General features: G+C 44.0%; 1 protein-coding gene across 1 annotated transcript in view; it reads right to left on the bottom strand.

Moving 5' to 3' along the window:
- nipblb (NIPBL cohesin loading factor b) overlaps positions 1 to 13,309 on the bottom strand; it is a 690,432-nt gene that overhangs the window by 62,843 nt on the left and 614,280 nt on the right. The window contains exon 45 of the mRNA XM_067977852.1: positions 12,228 to 12,428. Within this exon, the coding sequence (XP_067833953.1) occupies positions 12,228 to 12,428 (201 nt within the window). The remainder of the gene's footprint in view (positions 1 to 12,227; positions 12,429 to 13,309) is intronic.

Genomic DNA, 13,309 nt, shown 5'->3' with positions numbered 1-13,309 from the left:
CATACTTGCATTGGAGGCAGTTCAGAGAAGATTCTCGAGATTGATTCCAGGTATGGAAGGGTTGTCTTATGAGGAAAGATTGAACAGGTTGGGTCTATACTCATTGGAGTTTAGAAGAATGAGAGGAGACCTTATTGAAACATACAAGATTCTGAGGGGACTCGATAGGGTAGATGCTGAGAGGATGTTACCCCTCATGGGGGAATCTAAAACTCGGGGACATAGTCTCAGAGTAAGGGGTCGCCCGTTTAAAACAGAAATGAGGAGGAATTTCTTCTCCCAGAGGGTCATGAATCTTTGGAATTCTTTACCCCAAAAAGCTATGGAGGCCGAGTCATTGAATACATTCAAGGCTGAGTTAGACACATTTTTGATCAGCAAGGGAGTCGAAGGATATGGGGAAAGGGCGGGAAAGTGGAGTTGAGGTAAAAATCAGATCAGCCATGATCTCATTGAATGGTGGAGCAGGCTCGAGGGGCCGAATGGCCTACTCCTGCTCCTATCTCTTATGGTCATATGGTCTAGGAATGAGGTTCTGGGGTTCAAATTAAAAAGCAGAACCTCAAAAGGTAATAATGTCTGGATTACTACCTGAGCCACACACGAACTGGCATAGGAACAAACAGATCAGATGGTTAACTACGTGGCTGAAAGAGTGGTGTCGGAGACAGTGGTTTCGATTCATGGGGCACTGGCACCATTACTGGGGAAAGAGGGAGCTGTTCTGTTGGGACTGGCTCCACTTAAATCGGACTGGGACCGGTGTCCTGGCAAATCGAATAACTAGGGCTTTAGATGGGGCTTTAAACTAAAAAGGGGGGGAGGGGGGAGGGATTCAGGTAAGGGTAAATTTATAAATCTAAAGAGAAAAGTCAAGGCTGTAGAGTAGTGTAGCGATTCGGGTAAAAATAAGCAGTGCATCAGGAAGTTACAGAGAGTTTAACGGTAAAAGCACATCAGTAAATAAAGTCAAAACAGGGAAAAATAGTGAAAACTTAAAATGAAAGGTGCTTTCATCGAATCATAGAAAGCTTACAGCAAGGAAGGAGGCCATTCGGCCCATCGAGTCCGTAACAGCTCTATGCACTGCAGCGATCCAGCTAGTACCTCTCACCCGCCCTTTCCCCGTAGCCCTGCAATTTTTTTCCCTTCAAGTACTTATCCAGTTCCCTTTCGAAGGCCATGATTGAATCTGCCTCCACCGCCCCCTCGGGCAGTGCATTCCAGATCCTAACCACTCGCTGTGTAAAAGAGTTTTTCCTCATTTCACCTTTGGTTCTTTTGCCAATCACCTTAAATCCATGTCCTCTGGTCCTTGACCCTTCCACCAATGGGAACAGTTTCTCTCTATTTACTCTGTCTGGACCCTTCATGATTTTGAACACCTCGATCAAATCTCCTCTCAACCTTCTCTGTTCCAAGGAGAACAACCCCATCTTCTCCAGTCTATCCACATAACTAAAGTCCCTCATCCCTGGAACCATTCTAGTAAATCTCTTCTGCACCCTCTCTAAGGCCTTCACATCTTTCCGAAAGTGCGGTGCCCAGAACTGGACACAATCCTCCAGCTGTGGTCGAACCAGCGTTTTATAAAGGTTCATCATGACTTCCTTACTTTTGTACTCTATGCCTCTATTTATAAAGCCCAGGATTCCCTATGCTTTTTTAACCGCTTTCTCAACCTGCCCTGCCACCTTCAACCATTTGTGCACATATACCCCCAGATCTCTCTCTTCCTGTACCCCTTTTAGAATTGTACCCTCTAGTTTATATTGCCTCTCCTTGTTCTTCCGACTGAAATGTATCACTTCGCATTTTTCTGTGTTAAATTTCATCTGCCACGTGTCCGCCCATTCCACCAGCCTGTCTATATCCTCTTGAAGTCTATCACTATCCTCCTCACTGTTTACTACCCTTCCAAGTTTTGTGTCATCTGAAAATTTGGAAATTGTGCCCTGTACACCCAAGTCCAAGTCATTAATATATATCAAGAAAAGCAGTGGTCCCAGCACCGACCCCTGGGGAACACCACTGTACACCTCCCTCCAGTCCGAAAAACAACCGTTCACCATTACTCTCTGTTTCCTGTCCCTTAGCCAATTCTGTATCCATGTTGCTACTGCCCCCTTCATTCCATGGGCCGCAATCTTGATGATAAGCCTATTACGTGGACTTTATCAAACACCTATTGAAAGTCCAAATACACCACATCAACTACATTGCCCTCATCTACCCTCTCTGTTACCTCATCAAAAAAAACTATCAGGTTAGTTAAATGCGATTTGCCTTTAACAAATCCATGCTGGCTTTCCCTAAGCAATCCACACTCGTCCAAGTGATTGTGTTAATTCTGTCTCAGATTATCATTTCTAAAAGTTTCCCCATCACTGAGTTTAAACTGACTGGCCTACAGTTGCTGGGTTTATCCTTACACCCTTTTCTGAACAAGGATGTAACATGTGCAATTCTCCAGTCCTCTGGCACCATCCCCGTCTCTACGGGTTTTTGGAAGATTGTGGCCAGTACCTCCGCAATTTCCACCCTTACTTCCCTCAGCAACCAAGGATGCATCCCATCCGGAACGGGTGACTTATCTACTTGAAGTACAGCCAGCCTTTCTACTACCTCTGTCAATTTTTAGCCCATCCAGTATCTTTTGATAAGATCCCACATAAGAGGTTAGTGTGCGAAATTAAAGCACATGGGATTGGGGGGAATATACTGGCATGGATTGAGAATTGGTTGACGGACAGGAAACAGAGAGTAGGAATAAACGGGTCTTTTTCCGGGTGGCAGGTAGTGACTAGTGGGATCAGTGCGTGGGTCCCAGCTATTCACAATATATATCAATGAACTGGACGAGGGAACTAAATGTGACATTTCCAAGTTTGCAGACGACACAAAGCTAGGGTGGAATGTGAGCTGTGAGGAGGATGCAAAGAGGCTCCAATGTGATTTAGACAAGTTGGGTGAGTGGGCAAGAACATGGCAGATGTAGTACAACGTGGATAAATGTGAGATTATCCACTTTTGTTGTAAAAACAGAAAGGCAGATTATCATCTGAATGGTGATAGATTGGGAAAAGGGGAGGTGCAACGAGACCTGGGTGTCCTTGTACACCAGTCGCTGAAAGCGAGCATTCAGGTGCAGCAAACAGTTAGGAAGGCGAATGGTATGTTGGTCTTCATTGCAAGAGGATTTGAGTACAGGAGCAGGGATGTCTTACTGCAGTTATATAGGGCCTTGGTGATTTTTATTCGTTCATGGGATGTGGGCGTCGCTGGCGAGGCTGGCATTTATTGCCCATCCCTAATTGCCCTGGTGGTGAGCCGCCTTCTTGAACCGCTGCAGTCCGTGTGGTGACGGTTCTCCCACAGTGCTGTTAGGAAGGGAGTTCCAGGATTTTGATCCAGCGACAATGAAGGAACGGCGATATATTTCCAAGTCGGGATGGTGTGTGACTTGGAGAGGAACATGCAGGTGGTGTTGTTCCCATGTGCCTGCTGCTCTTGTCCTTCTAGGTGGGAGAGGTCGCGGGTTTGGGAGGTGCTGTCGAAGAAGCCTTGGCGAGTTGCTGCAGTGCATCCTGTGGATGGTACACACTGCAGCCACAGTGCGCCGGTGGTGAAGGGAGTGAATGTTTAGGGTGGTGGATGGGGTGCCAATCAAGCGGGCTGCTTTATCTTGGATGGTGTCGAGCTTCTTGAGTGTTGTTGGAGCTGCACTCATCCAGGCAAGTGGAGAGTATTCCATCACACTCCTGACTTGTGCCTTGTCGATGGTGGAAAGGCTTTGGGGAGTCAGGAGGTGAGTCACTCACCGCAGAATACCCAGCCTCTGACCTGCTCTTGTAGCCACAGTATTTATATGGCTGGTCCAGTTAAGTTTCTGGTCAATGGTGACCCCCAGGATGTTGATGGTGGGGGATTCGGCGATGGTAATGCCATTGAATGTCAAGGGGAGGTGGTTAGACTCTCTCTTGTTGGAGATGGTCATTGCCTGGCACTTATCTGGCGTGAATGTTACTTGCCACTTATGAGCCCAAGCCTGGATGTTGTCCAGGTCTTGCTGCATGCCGGCTCGGACTGCTTCATTATTTGAGGGGTTGCGAATGGAACTGAACACTGTGCAGTCATCAGCGAACATCCCCATTTCTGACCTTATGATAGAGGGAAGGTCATTGATGAAGCAGCTGAAGATGGTTGGGCCTAGGACACTGCCCTGAGGAACTCCTGCAGCAATGTCCTGGGGCTGAGATGATTGGCCTCCAACAACTACATCTGGAGTATTGTGTGCAGTTTGGTCTCCTTATCTGAGGAAGTATGTCCTTGCCATAGAGGGAGTGCAACGAAGGTTTACTAGACTGATTCCTGGGATGGCAGGACTGACGTATGAGGAGAGATTGGGTCGACTCGGCCTATATTCACTAGTGTTTAGAAGAATGAGGGGTGATCTCATCGAAACATATAAAATTCTAACAGGACTAGACAGACTCGATGCAGGGAGGATGTTCCCGATGGCTGGGGAGTCCAGAACCAGGGGTCACAGTCTCAGGATACGGGGAATGCCATTTAGAACCAAGATGAGGAGAAATTTCTTCATCAGAGGGTGGTGAACCTGTAGAATTCTATACCATAGAAGGCAGCGGAGGCCAAGTCATTAGATGTATTCAAGAAGGAGATAGATATATTTCTTAATGCTGAAGGGATCAAGGGATGTGGGGAAAAAGTGGGAACAGGGTACTGAGTTAGACGATCATCCATGATCATTTTGAATGGCGGAGCAGGTCCGAAGGGCTGAATGGCCTACTCTTGCTCCTATTTTCTATGTTGCTATGTTTAACTATGTCTTCCTTTACTGAGACTCTGGCAGCATCTTCTTCCTTGGTAAAGACAAATTCAAAGTACTCATTTAGTACCTCGGCCATCCCCTCTGCCTCCATGAGTAGATCTCCTTCATGGTCTCTAATAGGCCCCACCCCTCCTCTTACTACCCCTTTACTGTTTACATGCCTGTGGAAGACTTTTGGGATTCCCTTTTATGTTGGTTGCTAGTCTATTCTCATACTCTCTCTTTGCCCCTCTTATTTCCTTTTTCACTTTCCCTCTGAACTTTCTATATTCTGCCTGGTTCTCACTTGTGTTATCAACCTGACATCTGTCATACGCCCCTTTTTTCCGTTTCATCTTACTCTTTTTTTGTCACCCAGGGAGCTCTGGCTTTAGTTGCCCTACCTTTCTGCCTCGTGGGAATGTACCTAGACTGTACCCGAACCATCTCCTCTTTAAAGACTGCCCAATGTTCAATTGCCTGTCAATCTTTATTTTATCTGAATGCATGAAGCATTTGTAACCAGATAAACGAATTAGTGGCACAAATTGAGATAAATGGGTTTGATCTCGTAGCCATTATTGAAACGTGGTTGCGAGGTGACCAAGGATGGGAACTAAATATTCCAGGGTACTTAACTTCTCGAAAAGGCAGAATGGAAAAGGAGGAGGTGTAGCCCTAATAACAAAGGATGACATAAGGACAGTGGTGAGAAAGGATCTTGGCTCAGAAGATCAGGAAGTAGAATGAATATGGGTGGAAATAAGAAATAAGAAATAACAAGGGGCAGAAAACACTGGAGGTAGTAGTTTATAGGCCCCCTAATAGTAGCTATGCCATTGTGTTACTCAAGAAATAAGAGCAGCTTATAACAAAGGCAATGCAATAATCGTGGGGGATTTTAATCTTCACACAGACTGGGCAAATCAAATTGGCAAAAGGAAGGACGAGTTCATGGAATGTATTCAAGACAGATTCCTAGAACAATACATCATGGAACCAACCATGGAACAGGCTATTTTAGAGCTTGTCTTGTGTAATGAGACAGGGTTAATCAGTAATCTCATAATAAGAAATCCTCTGGGGAAGAGTGATGATAATATGAAGAATTTCACATTGAGATTGAGAGTGATGTACTTAAGTCCAAAACTAGAAACTTAAACTTAAAGAAAGCCAATTACATTGGTATGATGGGTGAGTTGGGTAAGGTCGATTGGGAAATTAGATTTAAAAATATGACCGTAGATAAGCAATGGAGAACATTTAAAAGGAATATTTCATAATTTGCAATGAATATACATTCTTATACATTCTTTTTTTAAAAACTTATTCATGGGATGTGGGCATCACTGGCGAGGCCGGTATTTATTGCCCATCCCTAATTGCCCTTGAGAAGGTGGTGGTGAGCCGCTGCAGTCCGTGTGGTGAAGGTTCTCCCACACTGCCGTTAGGAAGGGAGTTCCAGGATTTTGACCCAGTGACGATGAAGGAACGGCGATATATTTCCAAGTCGGGATGGTGTGTGACTTGGAGGGGAACGTGCAGGTGGTGTTGTTCCCATGTGCCTGCTGCTCTTGTCCTTCTAGGTGGTAGAGGTCGCGGGTTTGGGAGGTGCTGTCGGAGAAGCCTTGGCGAGTTTATTCCTCAATTCAGTTGAGGAATAAACACTCCACGGGAAAAGTGATCCATGGCTAAGTAAAGTTAAGGATAGTATTAGATTAAAAGAAGAGGCCTATAACTTTGCCAAGAGTAGTAAGCCTGAGGATTGGGAGAGTTTTAGAAACAAGCAAAGGAGGACCAAAAAATTGATAAAAAGGGAGAAAATAGAATGAGAATAAACTAGCAAAAAATATAAAAACAGATTGTAAGAACTTCTACATGTAAAAAGGAAGAGGTTCGCAAAAGTAAATGTGGGTCCCTTGGAGGCTGAGACAGGAGAAATTATAATGGGGAATAAGGAAATGGCAGAGATGTTAAACAAATATTTTGTATCTGGTTTCACAGTAGAAGACACAAAAAGCATACCAGAAATAGTGGGGAACCAAGGGTCTAATGAGAGTGAGGATCTTGAAGTAATTAATATTAGTAAAGAAAAAATACTGGAGAAATTAATGGGACTAAAAGCCGACCAATCCCCTGGATCTACATCCTATGGTTCTAAAAGGGGCGGTTGCAGAGATAGTGGATGCATTGGTTGTGATCTTCCAAAATTGCTTAGATTCCAGAACGGTCCCAGTGGATTGGAAGGTAGAAAATGTAACCCCACTATTCAAGAAAAGGAGGGAGAGTTATAGCCTGACATCAGTTGTCGGGAAATGCTGGAATCCATTATTAAGGACGTGGTAAGGGGGCACTTAGAAAATTATAATATGATTAGGCAGAGTCAACATGGTTTTATGAAGGGAAAAGAGTGTTTTTTGAGGACGTAACTAGCAGGGTAGATAAAGGGGAACCAGTGGATGTAGTATATTTGGATTTTCAAAAAGGCATTCAATAAGGTGACACATAAAAGGTTGTTACACAAGATAAGGGCTCATGGGGTTGGGGGTAATATATTAGCATGGATAGAGGATTGGTTAAAGGACAGAAAACAGAGAGTAGGAATAAACGGGTCATTCTCAGGTTGGCAGGCTGTAACTAGTGGGGTGCCACAAGGATCAGTGCTTGGGCCTCAGCTATTTACAATCTATATTAATGATTTAGATGAAGGGACCGAGTGTAATGTATCCAAGTTTGTTTACGATACAAATCTAGCTGGGAAAGTAAGCTGTGAGGAGGACACAAAGGGTTTGCAAAGGGATATAGACAGGTTAAGTGAGTGGGCAAGAAGATGGCAGATGGAGTATAATGTGGGGAAATGTGAGGTTATTCATTTTGGTGGGAAGAATAGAAAAACAAAATATATTTTAAAATGGTGAGAAACTATTAAATGTTGGTGTTCAGAGAGATTTGGATGTCCTTGTATTTGTATCCCTGTAACATGCAGGTACAGCAAGCAATTAGGAAAGCAAATGGTATGTTGGCCTTTATTGCAAGGGGGTTGGAGTACAAGAGTACGGAAGTCTTGCTACAGTTGTACAGGGCTTTGGTGAGACCTCACCTGGAGTACTTTGTACAGTTTTGGTCTCCTTATCTAAAGGAAGGACATACTTGCCTTAGAGGTGGTACAATGAAGGTTCACTAGATTGATTCCTGGGATGAGAGGGTTGACCTATGAGGAAAGATTGAGTAGAATGGGCCTGTACTTTCTGGAGTTTAGAAGAATGAGAGGTGATCTCATTGAAACATAAGATTCTGAGGGGGCTTGACAGGGTAGATGCTGAGAGGTTGTTTCCCCTGGCTGGAGAGTCTAGAACTAGGGGGCATAGTCTCAGGATAAGGGGTCGGCCATTTAGGACTGAGGTGAGGAGGAATTTCTTCACTCAGAGGGTTGTGAATCTTTGGAATTCTCTACGCCAGAGGGCTGTGGATGCTCAGTCGTTGAGTATATTCAACAGAAGAAGAAATAGGAGGAGTAGTGGGCCATAGGGCTCCACGAGTCTGCTCCATTCAATGTGATCACGGCTGATCTTCGACCTCAACTCCACTTTCCTGCCCTATCCCCATGATTCCCTTAGTGTCCAAATATCCATCGATCTCAGTCTTGAATATACTCAACGGCTGAGCATCCACAGCCCTCTGGGGTGGAGAATTCCAAAGACTGACAACCCTCAGAAGAAAAGTTTCCTCATCTCAGTCCTAAATGGCCGACCCCTTATCCTGAGACTATGCCCCTTTCAGCCCCGGTATTATTCTGGTAAATCTGCGCTGCACTCCTTCCAAAGCCAATATATCCTTCCTGAGGTGCGGTTCCCAGAACTGAATGCAGTATCTCCAGATGGGGTCTGACCAAGGCTTTATACAACTAAAGCATAACTTCCTCCCATCTACACTACTTACTGTGCCTCCCAACTTAGTGTCATCTGAAAACTTGGATATATATCTCTCCATTCTACCATCCATGCAACTGATCAATATGGTGAAAAGCTGAGGCTCCAGAACAGATCCCTGGGGAACACCACTTGTCACACCCCGCCAATCGGAGTACACACCACACCAATCCGAGAACCTTCACTCTCCCAAAGCCCATCCCTTCAGTACTTTCAATCTCCCATTGAATCCATCTCTCATTACCCTCTCCCCCACCATGTTATCCAATTCTAGTATGAATAACCAAACATTTGTGCCTCTTGCTACTTTGATGGTACATTATTACAAACTTTCCTCACTCAGTGGTGAAATTTTCTTAATATCTTTTCACCAATTTCTGTCCACATTCTCTGGCTCCACTTTCTTGGTATAGCCCTTACACCAAAGGATTAAGCTGCACAGTAACTGACTGATGTCAACCCCACATTATCCTGGTTAATCATACCCATCTGTTGAACATGAGGCAGGTTGCTACAAACCCACAGGAACACAGGAACAGGAGTAGGCCATTCAGCCCCTCGTGCCTGCTCCGCCATTTGATAAGATCATGGCTGATCTGTTATCTAACTCCATATACCTGCCTTTGGCCCATATCCCTTAATACCTTTGGTTGCCAAAAAGCTATCTATCTCACATTTAAATTTAGCAATCGAGCTAGTATCAATTGCCGTTTGCGGAAGAGAGTTCCAAACTTCTACAACCCTTTGGGTGTAGAAATGTTTTCTAATCTCACTCCTGAAAGGTCTGGCTCTAATTTTTAGACTGTGCCCCCAACTCCTGAAATCCCCAACCACCGTAAATAGTTTCTCTCTATCCACCCTATCTGTTCCCCTTAATATCTTATAAACTTCGATCAGATCACCCCGTAACCTTCTAAACTCTAGAGAATACAACCCCAATTTGTGTAATCTCTCCTCGTAACGTAACCCTTGAAATCCTGGTATCATTCTAGTAAACCTACGCTGCACTCCCTCCAAGGCCAATATGTCCTTCCGAAGGTGCGGTGCCCGGAACTGCTCACAGTACTCCAGGTGCGGTCTAACCAGGGTTTTGTTTCGCTGCAGCATAATTTCTGCCCCCTTGTACTCCAGTCCTCTGGATATAAAGGCCAGCATTCCATTAGCCTTATTGATTATTTTCTGCACCTGTTCATGACACTTCAATGATCTGTGTACCTGAACCCCTAAGTCCCTTTGGACATTCACTGTTTTTAACTTTTTACCATTTACAAAGTACCCTGTTCTATCCTTTTTTGATCCAAAGTGGATGACCTCACATTTGTCTACATTGAATTCCATTTGCCACAGTTTTGCCCATTCACCTAATCTATCAATATCGCTTTGTAATTTTATGTTTTCATCTACACTGCTTACAATGCCACCAATCTTTGTGTCATCGGCAAACTTAGATATGAGACTTTCTATGGCTTCATCTAAGTCATTAATAAATATTGTGAATAAATGAGGCCCCCAAGACAGATCCCTGCGGGACTCCACTAGTCACATCTTGCCAATGTGAGTACCTACCCATTATCCCTACTCTCTGTCGCCTTTCGCTCAGCCAACTTCCTAACCAAGTCCGTACTTTTCCCTCGATTCCATGGGCTTCTATCTTAGCTAACAGTCTCTTATGTGGGACCTTATCAAATGCCTTCTGGAAGTCCACATAAATAACATCCATTGACATTCCCCTGTCCACTACTTTAGTCACCTCTTCAAAAAATTCAATCAGGTTTGTCAGGCACGACCTACCTTTCACAAATCCATGCTGGCTCTCTCTGATTAACTGAAAATTCTTGAGGTGTTCAGTCACCCTATCCTTAATTATAGACTCCAGCATTTTCCCCACAACTGATGTTAGGCTAACTGGTCTATAATTCCCTGGTTTCCCTCTCTCTCCTTTCTTAAAAAGCGGAGTGACATGTGTAATTTTCCAATCCAGAGGGACAGTTCCTGAATCTAGAGAACTTCGAAAGATTATAGTTAAGGCATCTGCAATGTGCTCACCTACTTCCTTTAAAACCCTGGGATGGAAACCATCTGGTCCTGGGGATTTGTCACTCTTCAGTGCTATTATTTTCTTCATTACTGTTGCTTTACTTATGTTAATTTTATCGAGTCCCTGTCCCCGATTCAATAAAAGTTTTCTTGGGATTTCCGGCATGCTATCCTCTTTTTCGACTGTAAATACTGACGCAAAGTAATTCTTCAACATGTCCGCCATTTCCCCATTGTCAATAACTTAGATGAAGGCATAGAAAGTCTCATATCTAAGTTTGCCAATGACACAAAGATTGGTGGCATTGTAATCAGTGTAGATGAAAACAAAATTACAAAGCAATATTGATAGATTCGGTGAATGGGCAAAACTGTGGCAAATGGAATTCAATGTAGACAAATGTGAGGTCATCCACTTTGGATCAAAAAAGGATAGAACAGGGTACTTTCTAAATGGTAAAAAGTTAAAAACAGTGGATGTCCAAAGGGACTTAGGGGTTCAGGTACATAGATCATTGAAGTGTCATGAACAGGTGCAGAAAATAATCAAGGCGGCTAATGGAATGCTGGCCTTTATATCTAGAGGACTGGAGTACAAGGGGGCAGAAGTTATGCTGCAGCTATACAAAACCCTGGTTAGACCGCACCTGGAGTACTGTGAGCAGTTCTGGGCACCGCACCTTCGGAAGAACATATTGGTCTTGGAGGGAGTGCAGCGTAGGTTTACTAGAATGATACCCGGACTTCAAGGGTTAAGTTACGAGGAGAGATTACACAAATTGGGGTTGTATTCTTTGGAGTTTCAAAGGTTAAGGGGTGATCTGATCAAAGTTTACAAGATATTAAGGGGAACGGATAGGGTGGTTGGAGAGAAACTATTTCCGCTGGTTGGGGATTTTTGGAGTAGGGGGCACAGTCTAAAAATTAGAGCCAGACCTTTCAGGAGCGAGATTAGAAAACATTTCTACACACAAAGGGTGGTAGGAGTTCGGAACTCTCTTCCGCAAACGGCAACTGATACTAGCTCAATTGCTAAATTTAAATGTGAGATAGATAGCTTTTTGGCAACCAAAGGTATTAAGGGATATGGGCCAAAGGCAGGTATATGGAGTTAGATCACAGATCAGCCATGATCTTATCAAATGACGGAGCAGGCACTCCTGTTCCTATGTTCCTATGACAATATCCCCACTTTCAGTTTTTAAGGGGCCAACACTGCTCCTGACCACCCTCTTTTTCCTAATATAACTATAAAAGTTCTTTGTATTGGTTTTGATATCCCTTGCGAGTTTCTTTTCATACTCTCTTTTTGTAGCCCTTACTATCTGTTTTGTGACCCTTTGTTGATCTTTGTATCTTTCCCATTCGCCAGGATCTGTCCTTTCCTTATGTCTTATACTGTCCCTTACCCATGGATGTTATTGACTCACCGCACTGTCATCGAACAGGTTGAGTAAAGCGATGAGGAAAGCGCGTCGATGTTGCCGGTTTCCTCGGATCATGCTGTAGAGATGTGAACACAAAGCGGTCACATTCTCCTCCTGCCTGAAGCCACGGATTAACTCCCTTATCTCAGAGTGGATGGACTGTTGAAGCTGGTATGACATCTTCATCCCTGCTACTGCTTTCATCTGGGAAAAAGTAGTGTACACCGATCAGCATCTCTCATCCCACTCAAACACAAAGACAATCAGGACACAACCAAATTAAAATACCCACGTTTCTATACACGGTACAGGGTCGTAATATATTTCAATCTATGGTTGCTGCTTAAAGAAGAACTTCACAGAATTACACAGTACAGGAGGCCGCCATTCGGCTCTCCAATTAGTCCTACTCTCCTGCTCTTTCCCCATTGGTCTGCAATTTTTTCCCTTCAAGTATTTATCCAACTCCCTTTTGAAAGTTATTATTGAATCTGCTTCCACCGCCCTTTCAAGCAGCGCATTCCAGATCAGAACAGCTTGGTGCATAAAAAAATTTCTCCTCCATCTCCCCCCTGTTTTTTTTTGCCAATTTTAAATCTGTGTCCTCTGGTTACCGACCCTCCTGCCAGTGGAAACAGTTTCTCCTTGTTTACACTATCAAAACCCCTCAAGATTTTGAACACCTCTATTAAATTTCCCCTTAACCTTCTCTGTTCCAAGGAGAACAACCCCAGCTTCTCCAGTCTCTCCACATAACTGAAGTCCCTCATCCCTGGCACCATTCTAGTAAATCTCTTCTACACCCTCTCTAAGGGCTTCACATCCTTCCTAAAGTGCGGTGCCCAGAATTGAACACAGTTCTCCAGCTGAGACGTCTAATCAATGATTTATAAAGGTTTAGCATAACCTCCTTGCTTTTGTACTCTATGCCTGTTTATAAAGCCCAGGGTCCCGTATGGCTTTTTAAAAACAGATTGATCAACTGGTCCTGCCACCTTCAAAGATTTGTGTGCATACACTTCCAGGTCTCTCTGTTCCTGCACCCCCTTTAAATTTGTACCATTTAGTTTATTTTGCCTCTCCTC

The sequence above is a fragment of the Heptranchias perlo genome, unplaced genomic scaffold, assembly GCF_035084215.1.
Source record: "Heptranchias perlo isolate sHepPer1 unplaced genomic scaffold, sHepPer1.hap1 HAP1_SCAFFOLD_182, whole genome shotgun sequence".
In the NCBI taxonomy this organism is placed as follows: domain Eukaryota; kingdom Metazoa; phylum Chordata; class Chondrichthyes; order Hexanchiformes; family Hexanchidae; genus Heptranchias; species Heptranchias perlo.
This window is presented reverse-complemented; position numbering and strand designations above follow the sequence as displayed.